Source organism: Mauremys reevesii, linkage group 2 (genome assembly GCF_016161935.1).
Source record: "Mauremys reevesii isolate NIE-2019 linkage group 2, ASM1616193v1, whole genome shotgun sequence".
Taxonomy (NCBI): domain Eukaryota; kingdom Metazoa; phylum Chordata; order Testudines; family Geoemydidae; genus Mauremys; species Mauremys reevesii.
Genome location: NC_052624.1, coordinates 61,844,461 through 61,861,000, shown reverse-complemented (window position 1 = coordinate 61,861,000; position 16,540 = coordinate 61,844,461). Strand labels below are relative to the sequence as shown.

General features: G+C 42.0%; 1 protein-coding gene across 2 annotated transcripts in view; it reads left to right on the top strand.

Annotated features, from left to right (window-relative positions):
- The window catches only part of GSDME (gasdermin E), a 34,740-nt gene extending 18,972 nt beyond the window's left edge, over positions 1-15,768 (top strand). For both annotated transcript variants that reach the window (XM_039521652.1, XM_039521653.1), the window contains 7 exons: positions 548-719; positions 2,079-2,199; positions 8,658-8,840; positions 10,793-10,920; positions 11,105-11,300; positions 13,402-13,475; positions 14,939-15,768. In XM_039521652.1, the coding sequence (XP_039377586.1) occupies positions 548-719; positions 2,079-2,199; positions 8,658-8,840; positions 10,793-10,920; positions 11,105-11,300; positions 13,402-13,475; positions 14,939-15,169 (1,105 nt within the window). In that variant the 3' untranslated portion in view covers positions 15,170-15,768. The remainder of the gene's footprint in view (positions 1-547; positions 720-2,078; positions 2,200-8,657; positions 8,841-10,792; positions 10,921-11,104; positions 11,301-13,401; positions 13,476-14,938) is intronic.
- The last annotated feature ends 772 nt before the right edge of the window (positions 15,769-16,540 follow it).

Sequence of the window (16,540 nt, the reverse complement as noted above, 5' to 3'; positions counted from 1 at the left end):
TTTGGGAATTGGCTATTCTGTGACTCAGTTACTTCAATGGGGCTATGCTTGTTAGTCCGCAATAGACTCTGAAGCTAGTGGGGCAGATTCTCAGCTGGTGTAACTTGCCATAGCTCCATTGAAGTCAGCGACAACTGACCCACCAGCTGAGGATACGCCCTTATGTTTGCAAGATCAGTTTATTTGTTTTCAAATCACAAAGGAGTCTTCTATTTGTCTGAAGTTATTTGGCTTTTATTTAAACAAATAAAAATAACTAAATTCCCTTGACTGACGTTTTTGCTGGAAATGGTGAACCAAGAATTCACTAAATATGATGGGGATTTAAATTGTTCCAAGCAGATAATTACAGTCTTGCTGCTACCCGATAACAAAAGAGAACATCATAATTTGAGGAGGCTACTCATACTGAAACCATTTATACTTTACAATAAAAGCTTCTTACAAAGCTCGCCAGGCATACAATTAAGAAGAATGCTGTTTTATCAGCTGCAGTGTTTATGCTATTAATACTTTTCTTTCTTTCTTTTTCTTTTTTTAATTTCAGAACAATAAATCTAAACAATAATTTACTGCAACAAGTGCTAGGAAGAAAACATGAGGTACTGTGTATCTTGACAGAAAAGATAGTAACAACTCAAAAGTGTTTGGTATCTGAACATGTTCAGACAGAAGAAAAATATGCTGGCATGGTGGGACTCCGTACAAAAATTGTAAAGGTAAAAAAAGAAAACAACCCACCAACCATGCAGCACACGCAAATATTTCTTCAACATCATTAGATGCCTTCAAAACCTCAGTTACGGTATTAAAAAACAATAATTGAAAAAATTGCCACTTTTTTTCTCCTCATTTTGGACAACCCGTATTATAACTGACCATATCCTGCCCTTGATCTAATAATTGATCTAATAGATCTGTTCCTTCTCTAACTGCTAGAGCTAAGCACATAATTGGCAGTGAACATGTTATCCAATTAATTTAGCTCTTTTTCCTCCATATGAATTTTCTGAGAACAGATCAGTTTTCTCATATGTATTAATTATTTTTAAGTATTTGACAATTTTTGTCAATATTTTAAACTGTATCTGTTGCAAATAGTTCTCCACAACTTGTGGGCCACAAGTATTTGATACATTGTTTAGTTGTCACTGATCGGTGGAGTCCCCTAGTTGGATGAGAGTGCAGGCTCTTCTTCTGGTGTGACTCTAGAATGTGGTTTCCAGGAATACTCTTGACCTGTGATTCAGCTTTTGTGAATGTTCATGCCCATGACATAAGATCACACAAACATTAAAAGAAATGGCACATTAAAGGGGTAAGAGCACAGCTGAAGCCAATTCATTTAAAAATTCAAGTGACTTTGGAAACCAGGTTTTGCCACGTCTCCCAGCTCCATGGAGTACAAGCATCCTAATTGTTTGACCGTTTTTCTCCAGGTGCATTACAAGCGCTTCTGAAATGACTGTCTGACAAACTGAGGCAAAATCATCCGAACTACAGACAAATCCCCACTGTAGGGGGTGCCTCCACTGGCGTAAAGCTGGCAGAGCTAGCTCTGCCAATCTGCTCTACCAGCTCTTGTGCTGCCTGGTTGTAAAGAGGGAAGGGATGAGCAGGAGGAGTGTCAGGATGGGACGGCAGGCAGAGCAGAGCCGCAGTATGGCAAAGCGAGGACCAGTTTTCCACTGGTGTCATGAGACTTTACACCAGGAGCATAAGTGAAAGTTGCCCCCTGCACACGGTGGGGCTGGGAGGCTGAGGGTTGAGGAGCTACTCTTGTCTCCTGCCCCAGGGCAGAGCTCAGACACGGAGAGCTTTGCTGGCATAAATGTTTGCAGACATCTAATATCACGTGATCTTGACTCGGGCTAGGGCAACTAGACAGCAAATCTGAAAAATTGGGACGGGGTGGGGGGTAATAGGAGCCTATATAAGAAAAAGACCCCCCCAAACCAGGGCACAGTGGAGAATTGAGCTAATTCTTTTCCTAATCTAATTTGTGGTGTTACCCTGAATTTGTGTGCAAGCTGCTCTGTAGTTGAATCAAATAAACAGTGGATGAATATGTCCCTCAGGTTTCAGTGAGCGAAAATGGGAATGTGAGAAAGGATTCCAATGTGGTCTTAGAGATTCCTGCTCCCACCGCGATTGCCTATGGCGTAATTGAACTGTATATAAAGCGTGATGGTCAGTTCGGTAAGTACGATGTCCATTTTCTTTTACATGTAGCTCTGATATGGAAAAGAGTTACCTCCTCAAGGAAAGCCTTTCATTCACCTGCAGGCTTACAGCACCTGGTTCTTCATTGCCCTGCATCTTGCATGGTCGTCTACACCAGTGCAAAATGGGCATAAAATGCCGCTACTCTTTTGATTTAGTAGCATTTTATACACTCTTCGCACTCCCTTTTCACTAGTGTAAATAACTACATAAGATGCAGGGCAACAGTCAGTCAAATATTGTCTGTTTGTACAACATTTGATTAGAAAAAATGATGACGAAATAAAGTGTAAGGCTGGTAGTTTGTGAACTTTACTGATCTACATTCAAATGAATGTAGATCAGCTCAGAAAAGTGACAGTAAAAATGTCCTTGCCATGTTCAGTCTTTGTCTCTTGGTTACTCCAGATAAAATTTGCTGAGATTACAAATAAAAATACATTGGGGATTTTGGTTTGGTTTGCTGGTTTTTTTTTGGTTTGTTGTTTTGTAACTCCCTGCTCTGGACATTCCATCTGGCTCTTCCTTCTTGTGTATCATCACTACAAATCCCAGACCCATGTGAGGTTACTGAGGATAATGTGCAAGAAGGAAAGAACCCAGGTTGGGTGTGCAGTGCAGGCAGTTAGAAAAGTTGAAGTGCATCTGAGATGAACTGTAGATGTCCTCAAGGTGCAATTGAGATGTAAATCTAAAATGTATTTCATTTGGGTCTGTTACAGGAGATGATGACTTTTTTTGAATCTCCTGATGAGTTTGTAGGACTGGCAGTAATAATAATAATACAATTTTATTTATTTGTAAACAAAATGTATTTGGCCTAAAGTCGTCAAGATGCGACAAACAGGAAAATTCCCTAAGGCCGTGCATTTTATAGTCACTTTTCAGAAATGAATTACATTTCCCAGTTAACTACACTGCTTGCTGAATCAGGTGTTAATAAGACAGGTTAACAATGTGTATAAAAATATTTAGTAAAAGTTTTTGTAGCTGGGAATCTCTCCCTGGGAATATCATGTGTTCTGTCAGCTGGTTGGGGTGTGTGTGTGCATTCATTGATGTCTCTTTCTTCACTGCTGCCTAACCTTATTTTCATTTTAATTATCTAATCTTTCCATCTTCACAAACAACATATGTCTCATGTTGCCTTTATTTGTTGGACCTCATAAACAACATATGTCTAGTGTCTGGGTTTTGTTTTTGTTTTTATATTTGTAACTATCATCCATCCCTTCCCTTCCTTTCGGTGGGCAGGGAAACCAGTGGGACTAATTGCAGAGTAAGGTACTCTTCAGCAAGAGTAAGAATGGAATTAATGTCTGGTTAGGAATAGAGGAATTGCCATACTGGGTAAGACCAGAGGTCCATCTAGTCCAGTGTCTTGCCTCCGATAGTGGCCAGTACTAGCTGCTTCAAAGAAAGATGGAAGGATCCCCATAATGGATAATTATGGAATAACCTGCACATGAGTTTTGTTTGTTCTCATTTCTGTCAGTGGTTGGCTTATGCCATAAGGCATGAGAGTTTAGTCTCTCTCTCTAACATGACCACAGAGGTCTTAGCTATAAAAATGTCTAATCCTTTTCTGAATCCTGCTGAGACCTTTACCACAGTGGTGTGTGTGTGTGTGTGTGTGTGTGTGTGCCTGTGTTCCACGTGTTAATTATGCACTGAATGTGTAAACACTCTCTTTAAAGGGTTTAATTTTTTTTTTATTTTTTTTTTTGCCTTTTGATTTCATTATGTCCCCTTGCTCTTGTGTTACGAGGGAGGATAAATAGTAGCACCTGGCTGATTTTCTTTGTACCATTCATTGTTTTATATATCTTTGACATGTCTCCCCTTAATCATCTTAATCTCTCTGCTTCTCATCATTTTCATTGCCCATCTCTGGATCTCTTCTGTTCTACCTGCATGTTTGAGATATGGTGACAAGAACTGATCACTGTGCTCTAGGAGAGGGTGCACCATTGATCTTGTATAATGGCATTATGATACTTTGACTTTCCAATCCTCCCTGCCCTTACCCCCACCTCCATAAAGGGTCATGCAAACTTAATGTGCTATAAAAATAATGAACAATAGTAACAATACAAACTTTCATGGCCTTGCGTTTTGCTTTTGAATCCAGATCTGTTATGGGTTTTGACAGTTGTGACTGCCTCACTTATTTTCACATGATGCTGTGTATGTATTTCAGTCACTGGCCTCATTCTCTTGTAAAGGGCAGTTAGTGTGTGTGTTGTTGGGGTGGTTTTTTTTTTTTTTGTTGTGCATATGTAAACCTCATTAACACAGGGGTTCTCAAACTGGGGGTCAGGACCCCTCAGGGGGTCATGAGGTCATTACATGGGGGGTCACGAGCTGTCAACCTTCACCCCAAACTCCGCTTGCTTCCAGCATTTATAATTGTGTTAAATATATTAAACAGTGTGTTTAATTAGGAGGGGTCGCACTCAGAGGCTTGGAGGCAGCAAACAGGGCTGCCAACAGGGGAGTTAGCGTGGGAGTTGCATTGGGAGGAGCGTGTTTTGTATCTGCTGTAGGAGGAGGAGGGGCAGGCTGCTGAAGGGGGGCTGAGCCAGGATTGGCTGAGCCCTGAGTGGGAGGGAGGGAGGGGGGGGGGAGGGCCTGCGCCGCCGCCCAGCCAGGCAGCACAGGAGCAGAGGCACAACAGGGCTGCCAGGGGAGTTAGTTGGGGGGAGTTGGCAGGGGAGGAGGAGGGAGGGAGGCCCCCCCCCCAAGAAAAGCAAGCGGAGCAGCGCAGCAGCAGCAGCCAGCAGCATGAGCCCAGACAGAGAGGACACATGAGAGTGAGCATGCAGCAGCTGTGGTGTGGTCCTGGTCTGGTCCCGGGGTAGTAGATACTATATATATATGAAGTGTATAATAGCGCTGGAGAGGAGCTGGAGAAAGATCCAGGGCCTAGAGCTGCAGGTGGAAAGAAGAGAGAAGAGAAGGAAGAGGATGGAGAGCAATGGAGCAATGCAGCAGTGGCAAAACAGGGGCAGGGGGGGGCAGGGGGGGGAGCAGGGAGGGGGGGGGAGGAAGAGGGAGGAAGAGAGAGGGAAGCATGGGTGGAGGAAGAAGGGCAGGGAAAGGGAAGCAGGCCAGGGGAAAGGAGGCTAGGGACAGGTTTGAAGGGGTGAGAATGAGGAAGAAGTAAGGAGAAGGTAGAAGTGGTAGGTGAAGTGAAGAAAAAGAGGGTGAGAGGGCCAAAGAAAAAGAAGGAGCGAAAGGAAGATGAGAGAGAGGAGGAGATGGGATTTAGCAGGAATGGGGGGGAGGGAGGGAGGATGGATGAATGGGGGAAAGGGAGGGAGGAGGGGGAATGCTGGGGGGAGGGGGGGGGGGACGTGGGAGAGGGGGACCCAGGGGAAGGCAGGAGTGGTGCCAGGGGATTCCATATTGGACAGGCCTGTGAGCAGGGCCGAGGCCTGCCTGAAGGGCGTGTGAGGTCTGTGGGGTGCTAAAAAGTGCTGATGGAAATACGTTGTGGAGGTTGAAAAAGGAGCGGGTAGAAAGGGAAAGAGGATCCTTAAGAACCCGCGAGATGACTTTCACGAATGACACGAGAGGATTCTCGCTAGAGAAAGGAGGAGGAGGTCATCTTGGTTAGATCAGGTTGCTCAGGGTAAGGGGCTCAAGGGATTGAGGCTCAGATTTCTCTCAGTGGTGATCTGCAGTGGGAGGGGGAAGGATCGTGATGATTGGGAGTTGATGGAGGGGAGTTGATAAGGGGAGGCTTTTGGAGGGGGGGGAGGGGGGGGGAGGGCTGGGGGGACAGACTGTTCTCAAGGGGGATGCTCCAGGAAGTAGGGGGAAGGAAGTAGACTTCTAGGAGGAGGCTGGCTCATCTGATTAAAAAGAGCTTTAAGAAGGAGGCGGGGGGGAGGGGTCGGGAGAGGTCCTAGGTAGTGTCCACACGCCAAATTTTTCACATTGTGAGGACAACAAGAAGAACACAACATATAACAGAGGGAAGAGGTTACTTGTAGGAAGAGGGGGGGGAGGAGGGATGATACTAGGTCATACAAGGAGTACTCCCTACCGAGGTGGGTGGGTGAAGAGTGAGAGAGAGTGAGAGAAAAGAAACAGGGATGTTTGTTCAAAGGTTCACGAGAAGTAGAAAACAAATGGGAGGAACTGGAGCTCCTGGGAGGGGGATTGAAATATCGGATATCATGGGAAACATGGTGGAGGTGTGATGGTAACAGAGTGTGGTAATGAGGGTATATATGATGTGGGGGTTAGGCTGTGCAAGGAAAAAGGTGGCAGGATATAAAGGTGGGGAGCATATAATATGAATAGAGATAACTAATAGTAAATTATAACAAGACAAACTAAAATGCAGAGTCTGTAGTCAATGGTCACATTGGGGAAGAAAACTAGGATGAGCCTGGGGGAGGATAGTGATTAGGGTGTGCTAGGATCTAAGCTTAGAGATGGGGAGAGAGGAGAGAGATGATTTAAGAGATTTTTTTAATGTTAACAAAAATAAAAAGAGGAACTTTGATAATGCTTCGGATTTCCTTTACTAGATAGATTGAGTAGATGCTAGAGTTGTAATAAGTAGTAATAATAGGGCTCAGCTTTATAGATGATGATTTGAACATGGTTCAGTTTCATCAAAGGGGATGCCATTTTTGAGGGGATTTTTGGTTGGGTGATGATTTTGGAGAGTAACGTTGTATTGTTGGGACAACCTGTTGTGAGGACAATCAGAATTGGATCTGAATCCAATCCATAAAAAAATAAATAAATATCTGATTTCTATGTGAAAGGGGTCGCCAGTTTAAAAAAAAAAAAAAAAAAAAAAAGGTTTGAGACCCACTGCATTAACACAAGCACCTTGAGACAAGACTATACTCCTTAGTCAGTAATGTCTTGGCTGCTGCCTTTGCTGGGAAAGACTTGTATTTGTGTCAATCTCTTTCTGTTCCTCTATAACTTGCTTTCATCTTTAAGTTGTTTTGCAGGTGACAGCAGCTTTCTGAAAGGTTGCTTTTTTCCTCTTTCTGTAGCAGAGATTTCTTTCCTCCCTCGCCCTTTGTTTACTTTTGGACTTTCCTCTCTCTTTGTCACATACTACTTTAAAACTGATTTTGGTTTGCTACAAAATGCCATGGATAGTATATGGTTCAATATCTTTTGGGGCCATTACATTTTGTAATAACATACAGGGTCTTGGATTATTTCACATATATTATTCCTTTGGGCATGGCATAGTAGTCTGAGAAAAGGTCTGGAAGTTACAAACTTGTACATTCTAATCCTGGCTCTGACAATGGCTCCCTTTGTGTCCTTAATCTCTGCCTTGGTTTCCCCATCTGTAAAATGAAACTTGCTTAACTCTCAGGGTAGTTACTGTTTGTGAAGAATTGTAAAGCTGAACATTGTTGGGTAGACTGTACTCTGTTACTAGCGAGTGTCTTCTATTTGAGTCACATTGTGCCCTCTGAATTGAGTGAAGAAGGAATCCTCAGCACACATGTCCCCTCTCCTTCGCAGAAGGCTGGATCATTGCCTTCTGTGGCACTGCTCCTGCCTCCTTTCCAGTACCAAACATAGAAATCTGGCTGGGGGCAGGGAGGTGGCAGCCCCACATTGGGTGGGGTAGAGGATGCACATCAGCCCATTATGAACTCGCAGAGACTAGACCGGAAACATAATGCAGCTCGAAGCTGTATTTCCTTTCCCATGGAGTCTCCTCCACAGTGGGTGTCTCCCTTGAAGAGTAGTCCTGGAAGCATCCATGGCCGGAGGAAGACCCTAGTGATGCAACTCTGTGGGAGCCAGGCTGCTACTGAGCTGGCATGGACCTGCCCTCCCACTGATCTGTAGGGCTTAGACATGGACCTGCAGCCTTCCAAAAGCAGGGCAGCACACTGATAGAAGGACCAGGGCAAAGCTCTGAGGGATGCTCATGAAGTTTTTCTGACCTGTAACTCTTTCACAGGGGTTTCCTACAGGAAGGGGTGATCTGAGCCACTGTATATAACATCTAGTAGTTTTATAGATAATGTGAGAAATATATAGCTCCTTCCTTCATATACAGTATGCAGGTTTTCATTGTCCACAAGGAGCATTGCTGTGCTAATTTACCAGGTTGCTTCTTTTCTTGGTATTTGCTGAACGGATTATTAAATGTATCCACAAAATCTTGAATCAGGTTCTGTAGTTAGTACTCTGTTTCCATTTACATCAAGGCAGATCTGTGCACAGCTCTGTTCTAAATATGCACCAACATATAATGTATAGTAGTTCATGTAGACGGTGACTATTGACTTCCCCCCCGCCCCCACAAGAAATGGAATACATGGCCTTCCCGAGTGCACGTTTCTAATGCCTACCTTGAAAGTACAATCATTAATATTTGCTTCTGTACACTCATCTGGTTTTATTTATTTATTCGCTTGTGTTTCTAATTACAGAATTCTGCCTGCTAGATGAGCAAGAAGGAGGTTTTGAAAGAGAAAACACAGAAGGCTCATCTTATCCATATTCATTTAGAGACTCTTCCTTTCTATATCAGCCAGACGCTGTGGATAGTGACAGGCACTCTGGAGATAGAAACATCATTCCCAGCGATGTTTCCTTAAGTGTACTGAAACAAGGTATTACCAGAAATGCTTTATTTGATTACACTAGAGTCTTAAGCAAGATAACAGAAGGAGGCATTATTGCAAAATAGTACATAGAAATTAAGCTGTCCTGTTTTAATAGCCACTAGCAATAACTCCATAGCGATCACTTAAAAAAACGGGAAGATATTGTACTTCTGGAATGAATGTATGAAGGGAATGGGAGTAAGTTGTATATCTCTTAGGAACATATTGTTACCCTTTGTCATAAATATAACCTTATACAATTTTGGTTTTGCATCAGTTTTGTTATATCCCTGCTAAACTGCACAAGATTAATAATTTATGTTGGCACTGAAAAATGTTCATTGAGAATATTTGACACATGATGTGAAAACATCCTCTTAGTAAAGCTTCTCGGGGAAGGTTATTTGACATCTCTAGAAATACAAAGCTGTTTTTTCTTCCTGAACCTCTTAGTTCTGAGAAACGTGGAAAAAATCAGAGTTTAACACTAGGATTAAATTCAGATGCGCGCTAAATGGCAGTGTGAATTACATGTTGGTACATTGATTTAAGTGGCTAGGGAGTGGAAGGGAATGGTTGTACCAAGAAAAACAACAAACAGGAAGGAGTAAGAAGGTGTAAAATAAAGGAGGCCCCATCCCTCTTTTATATTTTCTCCTGTAGTCCTGCCTTTACACCCACTTTCACATACCAAGATGTGATTTACCAGTTATGTCACCTCTGAATTTGGCCCTGAGTTCACAGTTTAGTCAGTAAATTAATTATGACCAAAATAGCCATTTTATTGTACTAGAATAAATCCTATTCTTCTCTAGTGTAGACTTGTTTAAGGGAAATAAATTTATCTTTGTAGGGATAACATTTTTGTGTGAAGGACTCTGTGTTGCACTGTTCTTTATTACCCTCTGTGCCTGTCTTAGTTAAAGAATTGTCATTCTGTTTCTTTATTTGATTAACCTAACCTATTCATTGAAATGCTTGTAAAAACTTTTATATTGGAATAATTTGGGGCAGGCGTTTGACCTGTCCCGCTTTTCCTCCCATCATGATGTTCTAGTATTTGTATAATTATTTGGTTGAACCATATGTAGAGACACTACCTATAGTAAAATCGTTTTTCAATATCTTATTATTGATGTGAAATAGGCATCTTTAAGGATCAATTTTTGGTTGACAAATGTTGCATGTGGTGGTATGGCTTCCAAAGTAACATCAGGCATCCTCAGGGATTAAAAAACCCAAGCCCTAAAGTTCTGTTGACTGGAACTCACAGCTGGAATATTGATGATTTGCTACTCATAAAACATCTTGGCTTAATGCCATGTTTGCATTGCAGGAAAAGGAATCTAATAAACTGTAGTTGAGTTTCTAAACTACATACTGTAATAGATTAAATATTATGTAAAACATAAAGAGATCCTCTTGAAGCTAATTAAGCATTTGATTTTTATTTTATTTTTTTTTGGTCAAAGGAGAAAGAGGTGTAAATCTTGTAAAGTCTGTGGTGAAATATGAGGACAGTAAGAAATTGTGTTACTGTCTGAGCTTTTAATTTGAAGTATGAACAACACCATCAGCCTTAGTTATTCATGATGTTTTACTATAACATGAAGCAATTCCAGAATAAAATATTCTGGTTGAGAAGTAAGACTACCTGGTTCTAAAAATGAACATCCTATTGGGAATCATTAACAGCTTTCATGTGAAAAACAGTATAAAATATTTGAAATCTTAAAATTGAATATTGATTCCTAATAACAGTATTTATTTTTCTCTCGGTTTGCACTGACAGTTCATTAATTTGCAAAGGTCATTAGGACAAATTTGGTTACAGGTGTGTTTTACTAACATTTCATTATGAATTCTAGAGATGAGTGGTTAATTACAGAATTTTAGTTGCACATACTGGCATTTGTAAGAGTCATGAGTTTTTAACATTGTGTTTCTTTCTTGGAAAGATCTGTTGCTGTTAAAGATGCAGTTCCAACCCTTCGTGAAGCTTCCAGAAGACAAGCAAGGAGCTTTAAATAAAATATTTTATGAGCTCTTGCATCATGAAGAAATGGTAACTGCACTGGAGGAGGTGGTAAGAGGATGGAACTTTTTTTCCTTCTAAAAATAGAGCCAACATGTCCCTCTATTCAAACACTTCTTTTAATAAGTATTTTTTTTAACGAGTTTTTTGTTGATTTCAGTGGGAGGAAGATCAGGGCTTATTTCTCTGTCTAGTTTAAAATGTAAGAACCTGATGTATCTTTTCCTCTTTCCAGTTAGATAGTATTTTCACAGGAGAGGAGCCGGATTTTACAGACCTGAAGGAGTTGAAACCTCCACAGCAGCAAAACCTAACCGACTTCTTGCAGCTGGTCGGGTACAGTTTACAGAATGAGCTGTTGTTGCAGAAAGACCAGCTTCATTATAAGGGACTCTTCTCGGCTGCTCACATCCTGATCAGTGCGGTGGCAGGTACAATGGAGATAGTGGCAGCTTTCCCACTTAGAAACTCCTCTTTTGTGTACAGTTTGTAGGTAAATTGTAACAGCTGGGTAGCTTCAGTACGTGTCTTGATTTCGGTTTCAGTTTTATGGGGCTAGGCTGGATAGAGAAGAAAGCACTTTATGATTCAGGCTAAGAATTAAATTCAAACCCCCCTGCACTGAATATTTTACAAGTAAAATTTAACATTCCCTGGAAATCATTTGATTTGAGTTTTTTTTTTTCATTGAAGCCAAACCTTTTCACTCCGTTTTGTAAATTAATTATTGTTCTCGTGCGTCAGAATCCTTCATATCTAGTGTCTCAGGGTTGCATTGTAGGTGCTGGCTTCCTTGTATTTGCTGAATATGTGGCTTATGTTAAAGTACAAACCATATTTAGCAAAAAGAGTTTAACATGTAGATCTGTAATTAGAGGGTTATTTTGCTGCCACAGAAAAAGGAAATTACTCATAAATGTAAATGAATGGCACCCTCACAATGAAATTGGCAGTACAGTATTAATTAAAGCCACCTGCAAATCCAACTTTTTCTCATAAAAATCTTCATTCCATTAAGACAGGTGTTGAGAGGCAGTGAAGTGTGATATTGGGTAAATATGTAGCGCTGTACAATGGAAGGTCAGTTTCCATGCAACTGTACATGGTGCCAGTTTATGAAAGATGAGAGAGACACTTTGAAAGCATGACCCAGTTGCAGAGAGTCAAAAGAAATTGAACAAAATAGACCCACTGATGATACTTGTCAGATTCTATTAAAAGTAATGTAGCCTGGCTCTGGACATAATATCTAGATCTGACATTCATGTATACCTGAGGCAGTATCAGTAACCAGAAAGCTGCTTTGTAGCGGTTTTCCATTGGGAATTATAATTATGTGGATTGTACACGCTGTGTCTCATATTAATATTGGAGCATGGACCCTGTCTTCCTTTAGGCCCAAATCCTCTGTCCAGCACCCAGACCTAATACCATGCCTGGCACTAGGATAGGCAGGAGAGAAATTCTCCCAGCCAGGCTGGAAAGCTGCCTTTAGCACCCAAAGGCTTACATGGCCCTCCTGGCTCCACCCCTCTGCCAACCTACTTGCACTGCCCAGTATGTTGCTGCTCAGGGAGTTCACACAGAACAGGACTTTGCAACACATGGAGAATGTACACAGTGCAGCTCCTAGCATCCATTTTCCCCCAAATAGTCTCAAAGGTTGTAAGGCCAGAAGGGACCATCGTGATCATCTAGTCTGACCCCCTGTACATTCCAGGCCATAGAACCTTGCCCACCCACTCCTGTAATAGACCCCTAACCTCTGGCTGAGTTACTGAAGTCCTCAAATCATGAGTTCAAGACTTCAGGTTAGAGAACCCATTTGCACTAGTTTAGACCTGCAAGTGACCCGTGACCCATACTGCAGAGGAAGGCAGAAAACTCCCCTAGAGTCTCTGCCAATCAGACGTGGGAGGGAAAATTCCTTCCCAACCTCAAATATGGCCATCCGTTAGACCCTGTGCATGTGGGCAAGACCCACCAGCCAGATACCTGGGAAAGAATTTTCTGTAGTAACTCAGAGCCCTCCCCATCTAGTGGCCCATCACTGACCGTTGGAGATATTTGTTGCTAGCAGTCACAGATCAGTTACATGCCATTGTAGGCAATGTCATCACACCATCCCTTCTATAAACTTATCAAGCTCAGTCTTGAAGCCAGTTAGGTTTTTTAGCTCCCACTGCTTCCCTTGGGAGGCTGCTTCTGCTGCCTCAAGAGCCTGTACATGCGCAAGGAAGGGACTAGATTTGCCTCTTATGGATGTGTGGCACAGAGCATGCTGACAGGGCTCAATAAAACACATAATTGTCTTCAATGGTGGGTTTGTGTTGGTCTCCAGAGCACTTGATGCTAATCAGGGCAGCACTCAAGAGAAGCAGTGCATCTGTCACTGCCCAGCAGTGGAATTTCATAACTCTGTGTGTAGGCTTAGCTTATTCATATACATTCCTACAGTCTCCTTTTTAGCAACCAGCCTGCTTCAGAGATCATTGAAACTAACTCTTCTCCTTTTTGTATCTCCTTCCACAGAATTGTCTGACTACACACTGGCTCTGCTGCGTGCTTGCTGTGATATACAAATAATCCCTGCCTTGTGTTGTTTGGTAAGTAATCCAAAAGGGAGTGGACTACCTTAGTGTTCAGAGGTCAGTCCTAGTGACTGTGAGGAGTTTGTAGGCTCTAGCTGATTTTATCTGTCATTAAATAAAGGAGAGGTCAGAATGTGCTACAAATTAAATCCATAGGCATTGATTAAGCCTAGTCACCATCTGGTCCAGTGTGTTAAAATGACTAACAATGCAGTTAGTTTAAACCAAAACTGGATTTCTTCCTTCTGACACTTTGTGGCATGTAGAAAACTACATCAAATGCGAAGCAAGAGAAAATAGGAACTTTTGGTTTGAGTGTCAAAGGTTACGATTTTATTTTACTAAACATCTAATTAGACCACTTCATAAACCAAAAACCTGCAGTGGGCATCAGAGGCAGGTGAGGTAGGAATTGCATTGTGCAAACAGTAATATGTAGGCAGTGGTAAGTTTGAAGTGCAGAAGCTCTGAGCTGGCCTGTTACAATACTTTAAGTGAGAGGTTGTGAGGAGAGGAGTGGGAGATCCCAGTTGGGTTCAGTAACAAAACCTTGGTAGGGAACTATAGGCAGGCTTGTGAAGAACAGTCAGAGTGGAAAGTCAGTTGTGGGAAGAGCTGAACTTGCTGTTTGGATGCAGAATGACAAACTCTTTCACTGTGGGCAGGTGTTGGGCTGGGATCGGAGGCCTGCTGAGGTTGTAGAATAGACTGGAGTGCTCTTGGCCGTGCACCACTCTGTCCCATTATACAACCAGGCATGGTTGTAAGCCTGAGCTTCAGAACTTCTTTGGAAGTCCTCTAGCCAGCTGAAACTGTCACACCACCCTCTCGATTGCTGGTCCATGGGCTTACGTCAATAGTGGCCAGAAAAGATGATGTGGGTCTCACCCTTGCTACCTATCGGAGCAATGGCATTCTCTGTAGGGCACCAGGGGAAATAGTAGCCCCCACAGTGAGGATCTGAGCAAGAGGCTTCACTCAGTTGCTTTTGAGGAAAAGGGTTGCAGTTAAAGCATAACTTTCCTTTAACACCAAGCCCCTACTTCAAATGAGTGTTTGGGGCAAAACGAGTGCCTCAAGTGTCAGTGCCAGTCTGAGAGACCTTGGGCCTGATTTTTAGATTTGCCAAGCACCCAAAACTCCCAGGGAGGTCACCGGGAGCAGCAGGGTGTCAGCTCCTTTTGAAAGCCAGGCTCATGTTGTCTCAAACTGAACTCCAAAAATGGAGGCATCTAAAAATAGTGGATGCTTCTGAAAATGTCTGCGTGAGCTTAAGTCTCCATTCAGGCTGAGTGTATCACACTGGTTAATCTTTGCTTTACCTAAATGTACCTTTTGGCAGCAAGACAAGATATTTTCTTGTTTTTAACAGAACTTGAGCCCCCTGAGTTTTACTGCAGAGAGCAAAGTTGTATGATGTCAGAAACTGTACTCTATATGAAAATAGCTTTAACATCTTTCTGTCTCTATAAATACAGCCTAACGTCGCTTCAGCTGATGGCACTTTGACACTGAGAGATCCTGCCCTGGCCCCTCTCACTGACACAGGAAGATTTCATATAGTGCAAAGGCTGTTTGCCGTATCAAACATTAACCTCGAAATGATGGAGTCTTCAATGAAAGCTGTAACCATGAAAGAACCTAGCTTTTTCCCATTCATTCTTTATATTGCATTGTATGGATTTTATGCCTTAGGTGGGACCATCTGAGGGAAAAAAAGAAAAACCTAGAATAATAGCTGAAATACTGCACTAATAAATGCCAGTTTTTTCAGTGCTATAGAATCCTGCCAATTCACACTCGTATTCCTGGGAGACAACTGCAAATCACTGAATTTTGTAACCAAGTGGGTGAGTAAATGAACATGAAAAATACAAGGGCACCGCATCCCAGCATGTTCTCTGTTCATTTAGGGTCCGCTCACGTAGAGCGCCCTCAAGTACTACTCAACTCAGCACCTTGCAGAATCAGGTGTTTATTTTGTCAATAGTAGTTTAGATTGATTTATGGCAATACTCCACAGTATAGCAAATACTCCCATGCCTCTCATTTACTTTCCTAACACGAATCAAATTAGTGATTAGACCTCACTACAGCATCTTTGCTGATCACTTTTTGTGCAAGTTAGCAAGTTTCAGCAGCATGCTATGTTTAAATTGCACCCTAAACTCTCCCTTAAAAATGTAGTAATTCCTTTTGATGTGTGTGTATGTGCTTCAACCTGGTTCAGTCCAGACTAATACTTGTTATACCCTTCTGACCTCTTCAGTGTGGTGGTTTTTTAATAAAAGTAATTTTCAGTGCATTACTTTGCTATCTGTCCTCTTTAATCCTAATTGTTTTTTTTTCCTCATTGTGTGAATGGAGATAAAATGTCCCTGTGCTCTAAAAATACAATGCAAATGATTGCAAATGTTGTTTTTGGGAAAATTTCAGTTAAGACGGAGGATCATGATCTTATACTGCACATAGTGGATCATAAAGTGAACAAGGGCAGCACTGTGGACATGTGTCTAGGCAGGAAGAATGGTTGAGTAGTTAGGGTGCTAGCCTGGGATTAAGGAGATTGGAGTTCAGTTCCCTGCTCCCTTCCTATGGGTCTTTAAGTATGTCATTTAGGGCCAGATTATCAAAGTGACACCAAGGGATTTACAAGCTAAGATTTCAATGGCTATTAGGTGCCTAAACTGCTTTGGCGCTTTTGGAAATTCCATTAGGTGCCTATCTGCATCTTTGAGCACCTAAATACCTTTAAAAATCTGGTCCCCGGGCTCTGTGCCTCCATTCCCTATCTGTAAAACAGAGAAAACACTTCCCCACCTCACAGGATGCTCTGAGGGTACGTAAATTAAGATTGAGCTGCTCAGCTTCTGTGGTGGCAAAGGCCACGTAATTACCTTATTACAGACACACACTGTCTATCATTTACAGTAGTCATGTGTTTGATTTGTAAGTGGAGTGGCAGAAGTTCCTTTGTCTAATAATAATAATTAACCTACTTTGCTGCTTAACTGCCAACCACTAACTCTTTGAAAGCATTTTCACTGTAACTGTGTAAGTTATCAACTGTTTGAATTAAA